This window comes from Equus asinus, chromosome 1, assembly GCF_041296235.1.
Source record: "Equus asinus isolate D_3611 breed Donkey chromosome 1, EquAss-T2T_v2, whole genome shotgun sequence".
Classification (NCBI taxonomy): Eukaryota; Metazoa; Chordata; class Mammalia; order Perissodactyla; family Equidae; genus Equus; species Equus asinus.
Window position 1 is genome coordinate 203980396 of NC_091790.1, and position 15856 is coordinate 203996251.

The window sequence follows — 15856 nt, forward strand, 5'->3', positions numbered from 1 at the left end:
GGAGGGACACTTTAGACGTTGAGCGTTTGAAGAGTTCAGGAGAAAAGGTCCGGTGTGCAACCGGATGAAAGGCTGAGGGCTCTGGACAAGGGTCTAGGCTGGACATGGAGGTTGAACCCAGAGGCATTTGTGTTTTTTTTATTAAACAGAATTCTTTAAAATTTTTGTTCTGGCCAAAAAACAAAAGCAAAAGATAATGTAACAAAGACCCACGTACCCCTTATCCAGAATGAACCAGTGTTGACATGATTCCATCTTGTAAAGGGTAAACACATGTGTCCATCGGCATGGGTGTCAGCCCCGTCTCCATCTCCCGTCCTGCTTCTCTGTCGCTTGTCTCCCTGCCCTGGTCGGTGTCTCCTCTGTCCAGTCCGTGTTGTATCCTTACCTTCCAGATACGAGCCCACAGTCATGATACGTGGCATTGTTTTGTGAGTTTAAACACTTCCAAAGTGATACCATACTGCAAATAGTTTTCTGCATTGTTGTTTTAAAAAACCCTCAGTAGTGTGATTTTCAGACTCATCAGTGTTGATACAGATCTGGATCAGAATTCTAATATGTGAATCTGCAACAATTTTTTTTCACCTGGGCATTTTCCAGTTTTCTCCATTACCCAGATAGTGCAGTAACTATCTCCTTGTCCACGTGTGCTAGTTTCTAAAGAGAAAATAATGAGAAATGGGGTCGTTTCGTCTTTCAGGTGTGCACCCCTTCAGCTGTATCGGGTGTTGCCAGGTTGCTCTTCCCGGTGCCTGCACTGACTTGAGTGCCTGTTGCAGTGGATGGGAGCATCTGTTTCCGCACCTCCTTGACAAATGGATGTTGTTAGACTTCAGTTTCTGTCAGTCTAATGAATGTAAAATGAGGTCTCATTTTAGAAATTTGCATTTCTCTGATTACTGGGAAGATGGAGTACCTTTCATTGCCTGTTCATGTCTTTGCACATTTTTCTAACACATCTTTTGTCTTTTTTATGGAGTTATAAGAACTTGTGTACTCTGAATACTAATTCGTGGCAAATATCTTCTATTCTGACATCTTTTTTAAGTGATTTCTTTAAATCTAGAAACTTAAAATTTTGATATAGTCAAAATTTTGTAATATATTCCTATTTTAAAAAATGCATTTCTACTCCAAAGTCATAAAAACTTTGTGTTTTCTTCTAAGAAAATTTGAAGTGTTTTTGAATGTATTGTGAGAGAGATAGTTAATTTTGTTTTCCAAATGGAAGGCCAGTTGTCCCAGCACCATTTATTGAAGAGTGCATTCCAATTTGACATGCCTCTTCAATCATATTGAGGTACTGTATATGGTTGGGAATATTTGTGGTGTTTTAATTTTGTTTCATTCATGTGTTTGTCTATCTCTGTTCCAGATTTGCACTATCTTAAGTACTATTGCAGTAGTCCCACCTTATCTGCAGAGGATATGTTCCAAAACCCCCAGGAGGTCCTGAGACCACAGATAGTTCCGAAATCTACGTATACTGTTTTTTCCCATATATACACACCTGTGATAAAGTTTACTTTATAAATTAGGCACAGTAGAGGATTAGTGGCACTTTGGGGCCATTATTAAGTAAAATTAGGGTTACTTGAACACAAGCACTGTGATACCTTGACAGTTGATCTAATAACCAAGAAGGATGCTAAGTGACTAATGGGCATGTAGCATATACAGTGTGGATACGCTGGACAAGGGGTGATTCATGTCCAGGGTGGGACAGCAAGGCATGGAATGAGATTTCATCCTGCCACTCAGAATGCCACGAAATTTAAAACTGATTGTTTATTTCTGAAAATTTCCGTTTAATGTTTTTGCACCCGGTTGACTGCAGGTAACTGACATTGCAGAAGGTGGAGCCTTGGATGAGGGGGGCCTGCTCTATGTTAGCATGTGGCTCGAGATCTGGGATGGCCGATACCTCCTCCCTCCTCTTTCCTTCTCAGAACAACCTTGGCCACTCATAGGCCCTTACTCTTTATTGTAAGTTTTAGAATCAGTTTAAGGTCCATGAAAAATTATAATGGGGTTTTGATTAAAGACACATTCAATTTATAGATGAATTTGGGAAAAATTTGACGTCTTCATGAATTGTTTTCCTTTCCATGAATACGATAATGTGTTTTATTGTTTATTCATGTCTCTTACGTTTTAGTGGTGTTTTGTAATATTCTTCAAAAAGCTCACACACTCCTTTTGCTAGATTTGTTTTTAGGTACCTTTATGTTTTTGATGCTCTTGTGAATTTTTTTAAATTACATTTTCTAATTAATAGTTGCTAGCATGTGGGAATGCTAGTGAGTTTTTAAAGTTGTTTTTGAATCCAACAACCTTGCTGACCTCTCAGTTTTGTTGTAATAGTCTGCAGATTCTCTTAAGTTTTCTATGCAGACTATTGTATTAACTGCAAATAATGGTTATTTTGTCTCTTCCAATCCCGGTTCTTCATAACTTTTTCTTGGTCTTTTTGCACTGGCTGGAACTTCTACTGCAGTGACTAAAACTGGAGGGAGCAGGTGCTTATCTCTCTGACTTTAAAGAGAATGGTGTTACTGTTTCTCTAGTGATTGCTCTAGGTTTTTGTGGAAATGCTTTTTTCAGGTTAACACAGTGCTCTTCTGTTCCTAGTTTACTAAGAGTTTTTTTTTTTATTGAGTTATTGATAGGTTACAATCTTGTGAAATTTCAGTTGTACATTAACGTTTGTCAGTCGTGTTGTAGGTGCACCACTTCACCCTTTGTGCCCATCCCCCACCCCACCTTTCCCCTGGTATCCACTAAACTGCTCTTAGTCCATAATTTTAAATTCCTCATATGAGTGGAGTCATACACAGATTGTCCTTCTCTCGCTGGCTTATTTCACTTAACATAATTCAAAGAGTTTTTTTTTTTTTTTTTAAATGATGAATGGATATTGACATTTAGGGCGCTCTGTGTATCTATTGAGATGATCATATGGTTTTGGACATTTAAACTCCTAATATAATGAATTACATTAATATACTTTCAAATATTGAACAGTCATTTATTTCATTCTTGAGGTAAACCCTACTTGGTTATGAGATATCAAGTACATGCTGAATTGTATTTTCAAGTTTTGAGGGGGGGATTTTTTACATCAGTGTTCAAAAGTGGATTGGTCTATAATTTTCCTTTTTTGTACTGTTTTTGTCTGGTTTGTATATCAAAATTGTACTGGCTTTCTAAAATGAGTTTGTTAGCTTGCTTTTTCTCTTCTCTGGAACAGTTTATATAAGATAGGAATTATTCCTTGAATGTTTAGTAAAATATATGACCTTTTTTTTTTTTTTACTGAGGAAGATTCACCCTGAGCTAACATCTATGCCAGTCTTTGTCTGTTTTTTAGTATGTGGGCTGCCAACACAGCATGGCTGCTAACAGGGGTGTAGGTCCGCGCCCAGGAACTAAACCCGGTCCATTGAAGTGCAGTGAGCGAACTTAACCACTTGGCCAGGGGGCTGGCCCTATACTGGATATTTTTATTTTAAAAATTAACATTATCTGTCAACTGCTATAACAAGTGTTCTTAACATACAGAATTTATATCTAAATCTTTATGCATGCTCTTCCTTAGATATGCTCTCCCTGATAGTCTTCTTTAGCTTGCCCTCAGGTGAATTTTTAGCATTTGGAAAATACCCTGTCTCTTCTGTTGCACACATTTCTGTACCCATACAATTTTTTTTTTAATCTGTAGAATATTTACATTGTTCTTTATTACGTTTAATCTTGTTATTTTTGATTCATAATTACAGCTAATGGAAATGTTTTATTTTTTAATTTGTTTATTTACAAACTATATTCATCTTTAAACTATTTTATTTTGAAATAATGATAGATTTACAGGAAGTTGGAAAGACAGTTTAGTGAGGTCCTATGTACCCTTCTTCCTGCTTCCTCCAGAGGTCACATCTTATACAGTTATAGTACAATGTCAAAACCAGGAAGCTGACATTGGTGCAGTGTGCACGTGCAGTTCTGTGTCGTTTTGTCCCATGTGTGGATTCCTGCAACCATGGCTGCAATTGAGGTTAGAACTGTTTCATCACCACAGAGATCTCTCCCATGCTGTTTTCTTATAATTACACTTACTCATCTCCCCTGCCCCATTCCTACCCTCTGGCAGCTACTAACCTAGTTCCATCTCCGTAATTTTGTTATTTTGAGAATGTTATATGAATGGAATCATACAGTATGTACCCTTTTGAGATTGTCTTTTTCATTCAGCATAATGCTCTTGAGATCCATCCAAATTGTTGCATGTGTCAATAGACTGTGCCTTTTTATTGCTGACTAGTATTCCAGTGTGTGGATGTACCGTAGTTTGTTTAAACATTCATCTGTTGAGGAACATCTTAGTTATTTCCAATTTTCAGCTGTTAAAAATGAAGCTGCTATAAACAGTTGTGTACAGGTTTTTGTGTGGATGTAATTTTCAATTCTCTGGGTAACTACTGTGTAGTGCAGTTGCTAGGTTTAGTATTTTGAGGAAATTCCCATAATGGCTGTACTATTTTGCATTCTCACTGGCTGTGTAGGATAAAGCCAGTTGCACCACATCCTTGCCAGCATTTGGTAATGTCACTTTTTAATTTTAGATGTTTTAATAAGTATGTAGTGACGTCTCAGCGTGGTCTTAATTCTCATTTCCTTAATGGCCAGTGATGTTAAACATCTTTTCGTGTGCTTATTTGCCGTCTGCATATCCTGTTCCGTGAAACGTCTCTTCATTTCTTCTGCTCATTTTCTAATTGGATTGTTTGTGTTTTGCTGTTAAGTTTTTAGAGTTCTTTATGTATAGTAGATAAGAGTCCTTTGTCAGGTATGTGGTTTGCAAACAATTTCTCCCAGTGTGTAGCTTGTCTTTCATCTTCACAGGGTCTTTTACAGAGCAACAATTTGAACTTTTGATGAACCAGCTTTTTGATTCATGGATTTTTCTGTTTTAAATTTTATTGATTTCTTCTCTTTATTTCTTTTCCTTTTTCTTGTTTTGGGTTTGTTTTGCTCTTTTTTTTGGGTTCTTAAGGTGAGAACTTAGGTTATTGATTTGAGACTTTTTCTCTTTTCTAAAGTATGCATTTAGCATTAAAATTTTTCCTGTTAGCACTGTTTTAGCTGTGTCCCATACATTATGATATTCTCTATTCTCATTGTCATCCTGTTCATGTAGATTTTAGTTTCCCTGAGACTTCCTCTTTGATCCATGGATTTTTTAGAACTATGTTGTTTAGTTTCTAAGTGTTTGGGTGGATTTTCTCGTTATCTTTCTGTTACTGATTTCTGGGTCAATCCCATTGTAGTCAGAAAGCACACTCTGTGTGACTTCAGTTCTTTTAAACTTTTTGAGGTTGGTTTTATGGCCCAGTATAAGGCTTATTGGTTGCATGGATGCTTGAAAACAATGTGCATTCTGCTCTCGTTGGGTGGAGTGTTCTATACATGTTGATTAGATTCCGTAGTTAATGGTGTTGTTGAGTTCTTCTGTGTCTTTGCTCATTTTCTGTTTATTTGTTGTTTTGATTGAGAGAGAGGTGTTGAAGTCTGCAGCTATAATTGTGGATTTGTCTTTTCTCCTGTCAGCTTCTGATTCATGTATTTTGCTGCTCTGTTCTTTGGTGCATACACATTTAGGATTGCTCTGTCTTCTCGATGGATTGACTTTTTATCATTATTTAGTGTCCCTCTCTATCAGTGGTAATTTTCCTTGCTATAAAGTTTACTTTTTCTGATGACTGTATAACCACCCATGCTTTCTTTAAGGTTTGCATAGAATATCTTTTTCCATCTTTCTACTTTCAGCCATCGTATGTCATTACATTTGAAGAGAGTTTCTTGTAGACAGCGTAGAGTTCAGTCATTTTTTTTAATCCCCTCTGCCAATGTCTGTCTTTTAATTGTTATGTGTAGACCACTTATGTTTGTTGTAATTATTATTATTATTATTTTAAAGATTAGTATCTGAGCTAACAACTGTTACCAATCTTCTTTTTTCTTTCCCTGGTTTTTCTCCCCAAATCCCTCCAGTACATAGTTGTATATTTTAGTGTGAGTCCTTCTAGCTGTGGCATGTGGGACGCCGCCTCAGCGTGGCCTGATAAGTGGTGGCATGTCCACGCCCAGGATCCAAACCGGTGAAACCCTAGGCTGCTGAAGCGGAGCGCTCGAACCCCACCGTTCAACCATGGGCCAGCCCTGTTTATTGTAATTATTGGTCAGTGCTTTTTCTGTTTGTTCTGTTTTTTATTTCTTTGTCTTGTTTTACCTAACTTCCCGTGGATTACTTGAGCATGTTTTAGAATTTCATTTTGATTCATCTGTGGTGTTTTTGGATACATGTATGTATAGCTTTTTAAGTGGTTGCTCTAGCTATCACGTTAAAAAAACATAACTTCTTAGTCTGCTGGTGTCAACATTTTACCAGTTTCGGTGAAATATAGAAACCTTACATCTCTTTATGTCCCTTTCCCCTCCCCTATTTCTGATATAATTGACTTTATTTCCTCTGCATATGTTGAGAAGCACATCAGTGTTATAATTTTTGTTTCAACTGCCAGACGTAATTTAGAAAACTCAAGAGAAGCAAAGTAATTGTGATTACCCATTTTTTTTTTTTCTTTTGCCGAGAAGGATTAGCCCTGAGCTAACATCTGTTCCCAATCTTACACTTTTTTTCTCCCCAAAGCCCCAGTGCATGGTGGTGTATCGTAGTTGTGAGTCCTCCTAGTTCTGTGTGAGCTGCCACCACAACATGGCCACTGAGAGGTGGTGCCGTTCCACAACCGGGAAGCGAACCCAGGACTCCGAAGTGGTGAGCGCCCAACTCCAACCACTGGGCCGTCGTGGCTGGCCATGATTACCTGTATTTTTGCTCTTTCCATTGTTTGTTCTTCCTTCCTGATGTTCCAAGATTCCCTTTTTTTGTTTTTTTATCATTTCCTCCCTGTTTAGAGAACTTTCTTTAGCCCTTCTTTTAGAGTTGATATGCTGGTGAGAAATTCTGTTAGTTTTTGTTGTTCCGAGAACGTCTTGATTTGCTCTTTACTTTGAGGGATATATTTGCTGAATATGGGTTTCTGAGTGGCAGCTCTCTCAGCACTTGGTAGATGTGCCCTTTCCTTCTGGGCTCCCTGCTTTCTGAGGGAGATTTGCAGGAGGCTTTCAGAATTTTCCCCTTGGTCTTCAGTTTTTAGAAGTTTGACTGCAATGCATCTTGGCATGGATTTCTTTGGTTTTATCCTTTTTGGGGTTTGTTCAGTCTTGAATCTTTAGGTTTATTTATTTTTTTTTCCAAATTTGGCAAATTTTTAGTGAGTATTTCTTTGAATACTTTTTCAGCCCTGCCTCCCTTCTCCTCTCCTGGGACATGGAATGTATGAATGTTAGAGCTTTTGTGTAGACCCCACATGTCCTGGAGGCCCCATTCATTTGTTTTTCAGTCTGTTTTCTCTTTGTTGTTCAAGTTGGGTAATTTCTCTTGTTCTGTCTTCAAGTTCACTGATTATTTCCTCTTTTTCTGCTGCTGAGCCCATCCATTGAGATTTGTACTTTAGGTATTGTGTTTTTTAGTTCTGGAATTTCCATGTGGTTTTGTCTTTATATCTTCTGTCTTGGCTGTGACTTTGTGTTTCCTTCCTGAGACTGTCTTTTATTTTCCATTTGTTTCAAGTGTGTTTGTCATAGCTCATTGAAGCGTTTTATGATGGCTCCTGAAATCCTGTTTGGTAATTCTGTTATCTGTGTCATCTCAGTGTTGGCATCTGTGGATTATCTTTTATCATTTTAGTTGAGATGTTCCTGGTTCTTCCTATGGTGAGAGATGTTTTTTTTATTGAAAGCTGGATATTTTGGGTATTACATTATGAGATTCTGGATCTTATTTAAATCTTATGTTTTAGCAAGTCATTTCTTTTCTGTTTTTGGATTGCTTATTTTTAATTATTTTTTAATTGAGGTATAATTGACATACAATATTATGTTAGTTTCAGGTGTACGACATAATGATTCAATATTTGTATATATTGTGAAATGATGACCACCATAAGCCTAGTTAACATCCATCACCATACATAGTTAACAGAAATTTTTTTTCTTGTGATGGGAACTTTTAAGATTTACTCTTTGCAACTTTCAAATACGTAATTCATTATTATTAACTATAGTTGCCATGCTGTACATTACATCCCTATAACTTATTTATTTTATAACTGGAAGTTTGTACCTTTTGACTCCTTTCACACATTTTGCCACACCCGACCCCCTCCCTCTGGTGACCACCAGTCTGTTCTCAGTATCTATGAGCTTGTTTTTCTTTCTTTTTAGATTCCACATATAAGTGAGATCATATGGTATTTGTCTTTCTCTGTTTGACTTATTTCATTTAGCTTAATGCCCTCAAGGTCCATTGATGGTGTCACAAATGGCAATATTTCTTTCTTTTTCATGGCTGAAGCAAGTCATTTTTTTTGTTGTTGTTGTTTGAGGAGTTAAATCTTTATTTTCCCCAATTATTTTATTGAAATCATAAAAGTTTGTAACATTGTGTAATTTTGGGTGTTCATTATTATTTATCAATTTATGTATAGACTGCCTTTTGCTCATCACCAGTAGTCTAATTTTTATCTGTCATCATACACATGTGCCCCTTTACCCCTTTTGCCCTTCCTCACCCCCTTGCCCTCTGGTAACCACTATTCTCTTCTCTTTATCCATGTGTTTGTTTATCTTCCACATATGAGTGAGATCATGCAGTATTTGTCTTTCCCTGTTGGGCTTATGTTGCTTAACATCATATCCTCAAGGTCCATCCATGTTGTTGCAAATAGGATGATTTTGTCCGTTTTTATGGCTGAGTAGTACTCCATTGTATATATGCACCACATCTTTATCCAATCATCAGTTGATGGGCACTTGGGTTGCTTCCACATCTTGGCTGTTGTAAATAATGCTGCAATGAACATAGGGGTGCATAAGTCTCTTTGGATTATTGATTTCAAGTTCTTTTGATAAATACTCAGTAGTGTGATAGCTAGATCATATGGTATTTCTATTTTTAATTTTTTGAGAAATCTCCATACTATTTTCCATAGTGGCTGCGCCAGTTTGCTTTCCCACCAGCAGTGTATGAGGGTTCCCTTTTCTCCACATCCTCTCCAACATTTGTTTTTTTTTTGTTTTGGTAATTATAGTCATTCTGATAGGTGTAAGGTGATATCTCATTGTAGTTTTGATTTGCATTTCCCTCATAATTAGTGATGTTGAACATCTTTTCATGTTCCTGTTGGCCATCTGTGTATCCCGTTTGGAGAAATGTCTGTTGATATCCTTTGCCCTTTTTTTGATCAGGTTGTTTGTCTTTTTGTCATTGAGATATATGAGTTCTTGATATATTTTAGAAATTAACCCCTTGTCAGATATATGACTTGCAAATATTTCCTCCCTGTTGGTGGGTTGTCTTTTCGTTTTGTTCATGGTTTCCTTTGTCTTGCAGAAGCTTTCAGACTGATCTGTATCATTGGGATACTGGTTGGGATTACATTGAATCTACAGATTGCTTTAGGTAATATGGACATTTTGACTATGTTTATTCTTGCAATCCAAAGCATGGAATATCTGAAGCAAGCCATTTTTGATATGGCTCCAGCAGGGGAAGGGGGATGCCCCTTGTTAATGCCATGTTGAGGTCGGAGTTCTAGTTCTCCACTTGGCCTTTGTTGAAACTCAGTTGGGGAGGGGCTCCATGTTACTGCTGAGTGGGAGTGGGAGTTTAGGCTCCCCACTAGGCCCCTGCAGATAGCATCCTGGCTGGAAGGCGAGGGGCGCCTTGTTCTGCTGGTGGTGGTGGAAGTCCCGACTTTCTGCTAGACGTGCTCTGACAGAACCCCATCGTGGAAGCAGAGGGGCAGATTGTTTCTGCTGGGTGGGATGAGTCCTGGCTCCCCACAGGGTATCCACTGGCACCGAGGGTGGGGCTTTGTTTTTCTGTGGTGTTTGACTGGAGTCTGGTCATTGTTTTAAAGTTTTCTATCTTTTCAGGGTGCCCCTTTCATCTCCTTTGGCTGGAGATAGGCTTTTTGGGGGACCTTTTTTTGGGTGCTCATTGGTGTTCCTGGGACCCAGTATAGGATATATGAGACAAAAAGAAAATCCAGAGAACTCACCACTGTGTTGTTCCTAGGGTCCTGAGGTCCCTAGTCAGTCTGCCATCTTCTCTTCACCTCTCAGCATCTTTTTATGTTCCTTTAATATATAAAGTCCAGGGATTCTAGCTGTACTTATTGAGAGGAATAGGGAAAAGTGTGTTTATTCCATCTTTCCAGAAGCAGAAGTCCAAATTTAATTTATATTGAGTAGGTAATATATTCATGTGATAGAAGAGTGAAATGGTAATAAACAATGAAAATTAACTTTGTCCCATCTACTTCCCCTCTTGGATGGCAACTGCTCTTTCTGATTTCTTTTGTATCCTTCCTTAGATATGCTCTGCATACACCAGCAAACATGCAGACACATGTTTTTACCCAAGCAGTGGCATACCACAAGCACTGTTTTCCACCTCGCTTTTTTCCTCATACCACATCTTAGTGATCCGTCTAGGTTAATACAAGAAGAACTGCTTCGTTCTTTTTCATGGCTTCGTGATATCCCAGTTCATGGAGATGCCACATATATGTGGCCAGTTGGAAGGTTTAAATGTTGATTCTGTTATCTGTTATATTTATTGTCCTTTCCATCGTAGTATCCTCCGTACATTTTTTGTCTTCTCTGTTTATACCTGAGTCAGAGTTCTGTAGTGTGCTGTGGTGTGCTGGAGATAGCTGCTGGAGTGACATAGGTCATTATTCTGTGATGAGTCATGTAATCTGTGAATGCTGTTAGATAGTCATTGGTAGCTACCCTCTTAGACACGTCTCCATCAAGCTCGTAAGGACTGTTTGGACTACATTTTGTTTTTTGTAGGTATAAACAAAATATTTTGAATGTAAGCTCTCTGTATTCCTTTACTCTCTTTCCTGGACTCAGCTACTTCCTGTATAATAGTTAAAAGAAGTATACTTTATGGTTTTTTGTTATTTCTAAGGGCCACTAAAACATAGATCTACTATGATTTGGGATCAGAGTACTTTGATCTACCTTTTTGGGAGGGATGAGGTTTACTTTGTTGTCATTTAAATTTTGTGGTTGTTTAGGGGCCGGCCCCATGACTGAGTGATTAAGTTTGCACACTGTGCTGCAGGGGGCCCAGTGTTTCGTTGGTTCAAATCCTGGGTGCGGACATGGCACCACTCGTCGAGCCACGCTGAGGTGGCGTCCCATGTGCCATAGCTGGAAGGACCCACAACTAGAATACACAACTATGTACCTGGGGGCTTTGGGGAGAAAAAGGAAAAAAAAAAAATTTGTGGTAGTTTCATTCTCAATAAGTTTAGCATTTTTTTCTTTAAGGTGGTGATTTTTCTTTTGGTTAAATATATTGCCCTCAAATTCGTGGTAAATGTGAATGATGTCATAGATGGCAGAATCTTTTTGCCTTTGTCTCTTCACAATCTTTTATATTTGACTTGACAGTTTAATTCTAAATTCATCCATAATTAAGTTTGATCTTGCCTAGAGGATAGAATCTGTGACTTGTGCCGGCACACTGTGTCAGGATTTTTGAGGTCTGCTGCAAGCCATCTGTCCAAGGGCCCTTTGAAATACCTAGTTTGTGCGTCAGATGATCCTGTGTGGTGTGGTCAGTTTTCAGAGGTGGGTTAATTTATTTCTACAGATTGCTTTGGTAAGTTATGGCCCACCAGACTTTTCTGTCCCTATTCTCAGCCTCATGGCCCCTGACACGCTCACTGCTCCTGACTCGGACGCTCTCTCTAGGCTCGGTCCCCAGCATTTCCACGTCACACCTGCTTCGTCAGTCCTGCAGAAATTTTGTCCTTTAGGGTTTGTGCCACCTTTTGTAGCCTGCAAACTTCAACACTAAATGTGGCAGTGAGTTGAAGTGAGAAAAGGATGTCCGTCCTGCATCTTTTTCTTTTCACCTCTTCAGCCTGTTAGTTCAAGATGCCTTTCTGGGAAAAAGGATTCAAATTCACTCTTATACCATTGTTGCCATTCTTCATTTGGGTTAAACAGGGATTTCAGATAATTTACTTTTAAAAATAATTGTACGTGTTTACTAATTTGTTTTGGAATAAGTTTGATGAAGGTGAGTTTATGGGAACTCAGAGTGTGACCAGGAGTTAGGAATTTAAATGGAAACTTGAATCTTCGTGAAGCTTTCTACGTTTCATTAGATGTTGAATTCTGGAGTGAAGTTTTATATGATTATTTACTGCTAAGTATATTCCCACGTATCAAGATGAAGCTCTTATTAAAATAATGTATCATAGAGCCACTAATATTTTTACATAAAACGGTTGCTTGATTATTGCACTTTTCTTTTTGCAACAGATGTAAGCCAGCATCCTCCTAGTTTTCCCTTTTAATGAGAAATCACTTTCTTTTCTGTAACAAGACTAAAAATATATTTTAAATCTATCTGGTGCAGAGTTTTATTAAAATGAGAGCATATAGGCCTTATTTTTCAGTTTACTCTCCTCTTCTGTGTTATATTTTTAATTTTGTCTCCTATATTGTATTTTAAAATTTGGAACCTGCTTATGCTCCTTGGGTGTTTCACTTACTGTCCTAAGGGATTTTTCCAGGTGAATCTGAGAAATTTAGTTGTGTAGTTTCTGTCAGCATTAAAAGCAGACCAGCCAAATTCCTTTGTGCCGTTCTGAAAATAATACTGCAATGTAATGACTTGTTTCTGTGTTATTTTATGCGCTCATTGATAGTGGCTTTTCTGTGAACAGCCTTGACCACAGATAAAACCCTAACATTGCAAACTTACTTGTATATACACAGGGAATATATTATCCTTGCTTGATCCTTCAGATGTGGATATTGATGGGCATCTTGTGGTGTTTTTTTTAAGGTATTGCCATCAGAGAGTCGGCAAAGGTAGTTGACCAAGCCCAGAGGAGAGTGCTGAGGGGCGTTGACGACCTGGACTTTTTCATAGGGGATGAAGCCATAGATAAACCCACGTACGCCACAAAGGTAGACCTCTGACGGGCATTGCTTCTTTCCGTGTATAGCCAGGAACAGAGCAGTGGAATGGATAATGCAGAATGGTAGATTATCTAGAAATTGTGCTTGTGAGTTATGGAATGTATTTTCATTCTTAGGTTTGGAAGGAGGTTTTGTTGTTGTTTTTGAATAGGGTATTTTTGATGTGGGGAATCAAGCAAATTTACAAAGTCCTGGAATGCAGGATTCGCTCAGGCAGTGCTGGGTTAACACGTGACAGCAAGCCCTGCGCCTGGGTAGAGTTGCAGGTTGACTGATGAGTCTGTCAGATACGGAAAGTTGCAGATTGATTAATTAAAAAGAAGCGCTAAAGTTATTTAACTAGACATTTTTTCTAAAAAAAAATGCTCCAGATTGAATGGGATGGTAGATTAGCTGCACTTTTCCATCTGTCACCCATTGTTAAGACGATTCTTTGTACTCAGAAAGGGGTGGAGTAGAATATAAACAGTAATATAACTTGACCTTTCTGGGAGGGTGCCTGTTGTTTCTGTACGTGAGTTAACATTCACTTGGTGCGGAGAGGACCCTATTCTCTGATAATTCAGCTTCTTCCAGGCCAGCGCTGGTAAACTGTTGCTCTTGCTGTTGTGAACTGGACCTTGACTGACTTTGGTTTCTCTTGCTTCAGTGGCCAATAAGACATGGAATAATTGAAGACTGGGATCTTATGGAAAGGTTCATGGAACAAGTGATTTTTAAATATCTTCGAGCTGAACCTGAGGATCATTATTTTTTAATGGTGAGTAACTGGGTCTAAGGGGAGTATATCTCTGTAAATTCCAAATTGCTTAGATTTTAAACTCAAGATACTCTTCCCTGGGGAGTTTTAATTCCTGCTGAAGCTATTTCTGTGGATCAGGATGCTTCTTTGGCAAATAACAGAAGGCTCAACAAAAATGTCTGAAACCAGAAGGGGTTCGTTGTCTCACAAGGCAGGAGGGGCAGAATCAGGCGTTTCCAGGGCTGGTTCTTTCAGCAGCGTGGCAGTGGAAGCAAGGACCCCGCTTGTGCACTCGCTGGCTTGGCCTCCTGGGTCAGTTCCCCTCATGCCCCAGAGATGGCTGCCCAAGTTTCTCTACCACCTCTTGGTGTATTTGCTTTCAGAGGTAGAAGCACTTTTTAAGAACTGAGAATCCGTTTCTCAGAAACCTTCCCAGCAGATTTGCCCCGTCCATCCATGCCTAACTCTGTCACTAGCAAGGGGAATGGAATACCTTAACAGGTTTAGATTAATCAGGATCCTCTCGCTGGGGCTGGGGAGGGGACCCTCTCTGATCACCTGGCCCCAGGAGGGTAAGCACCTACACAGGTCTCCAAGAGCAAGGAAGATGGAGGAGCAATAGATTGGGTAGGAAACCAGCCTTGTACTCTGATATCCTCGTGAAGTAGCTGGGTGCCTATGACTTTATGCTTCTTATAGCAGAGGAACCCGAGTCAAGGTGTTATTTTGCCAGGGTTTAAGTCTTAGTGTGAAATACGCTTGAGCTGAGTTACGAGCCCTGATTATGGTACTGTAGTCCCCCTCATCCGTGGTTTCAGTTACCCGTGGTCAACTGCGTCGGAAAAGAACGCTACATCACAGCGCTCAGTCATCCATCTCACTTCGTCTCATCACATGGGCGCTGTGTCATCTCACTTCACAAGAAGAAGGGTGAGGACAGTACAATAAGGTATTGTGAGGGAGAGAGACCACATTCACATCACTTTTACTGCAGTGTATTGTTCTAATGGTTCTATTTTATTATTAGTTGTTAATCTCTTACTATGCTAATTTGTGAGCTAAACTTTATCGTAGGTATGTATATGTAGGACAAAACATAGTATACATAGGGCTCGGTACTATCCGTCATTTCAGGCGTCCCCCGGGGGTCTTGGAACATGTCCCTCGTGGATAAGGGAGGACTAATGAACTTAACTGGTCTTGTTCAAACAAAATAAAACATTACAGAGCACAGAGAAGAAATATTTCTTGGTTGTGGAATCTGTTCTATTGTTCTACTCAACGTAATGTGTTTCCTTCCATGAAATGTTCTTTTTAAGTTAAAATTAATTACCTGTACACAGTGCTTGCTTTATAGAGAGCAATTGCATGTAACATAAGCTGCATATTAAAACCTCCATAATTTAGCTTTGGATTTTTTCCGTGCAAGTACATTGTCAAAGGGTCCCCGATCCAATTATGTAATTCTTTCTAATGTTAAATATCGAATGTCTCTTTAGACCTCTCTGGCTTAAAATATGTTAATCACAAGGCTATTAGGGTAGTTAGTGGAATCCATGTATTTAATATCTATTAAAACAAGTCCTTGAAAGTGCTCTGATCTGTTTTTCTGGCTATGTCTTCACAACTGGAAATTGCCCAGTATGAGTACTGCGTTTTATGCGCCCCTGTGTCTTTTCTGTCCTGTGCTTCTGCAGTGGGTTGTGTAGAGTAAACGGAGCCAGGAAGCTGGCAGTGTGTCTGAGTGGTTTTGTCTTTATAGCCAAACAAATCACAGATTCCCACCTGTCACATTTGGCATTTTTCCTTCTCCAGCACATCACATAACTACCTGTTGTTGGATAGGGTTTTAGGACCAGGCACCATGCCCAGCTGCTTCCTTCTGTCTGCTTCAGCTCGCCTTGCTAGGAGCTCTCCCTCTTAGTCCATGTAGAGGGATGTCTGATCTCAGGCCTGTGGAGCAAACGCACACCA

At 39.1% G+C, this 15856-nt stretch overlaps 1 protein-coding gene across 9 annotated transcripts in view; it reads left to right on the top strand.

Annotated features, from left to right (window-relative positions):
• Window positions 1-15856, top strand: part of ACTR3B (actin related protein 3B) — an 89093-nt gene that overhangs the window by 21836 nt on the left and 51401 nt on the right. For 4 of the 9 annotated variants that reach the window (XM_014828957.3, XM_014828954.3, XM_044765684.2 and 1 more), the window contains 2 exons: window positions 13004-13128; window positions 13790-13900. The exons of 1 other annotated variant lie outside the window; for it this stretch is intronic. In XM_014828957.3, the coding sequence (XP_014684443.1) occupies window positions 13829-13900 (72 nt within the window). In that variant the 5' untranslated portion in view covers window positions 13004-13128; window positions 13790-13828. Of the gene's footprint in view, window positions 1-6054; window positions 6242-9522; window positions 9587-13003; window positions 13129-13789; window positions 13901-15856 lie in introns of those variants that run through there. 4 more of the 9 variants (XM_070516768.1, XM_070516765.1, XM_044765685.2 and 1 more) reach the window with 4 other exon arrangements.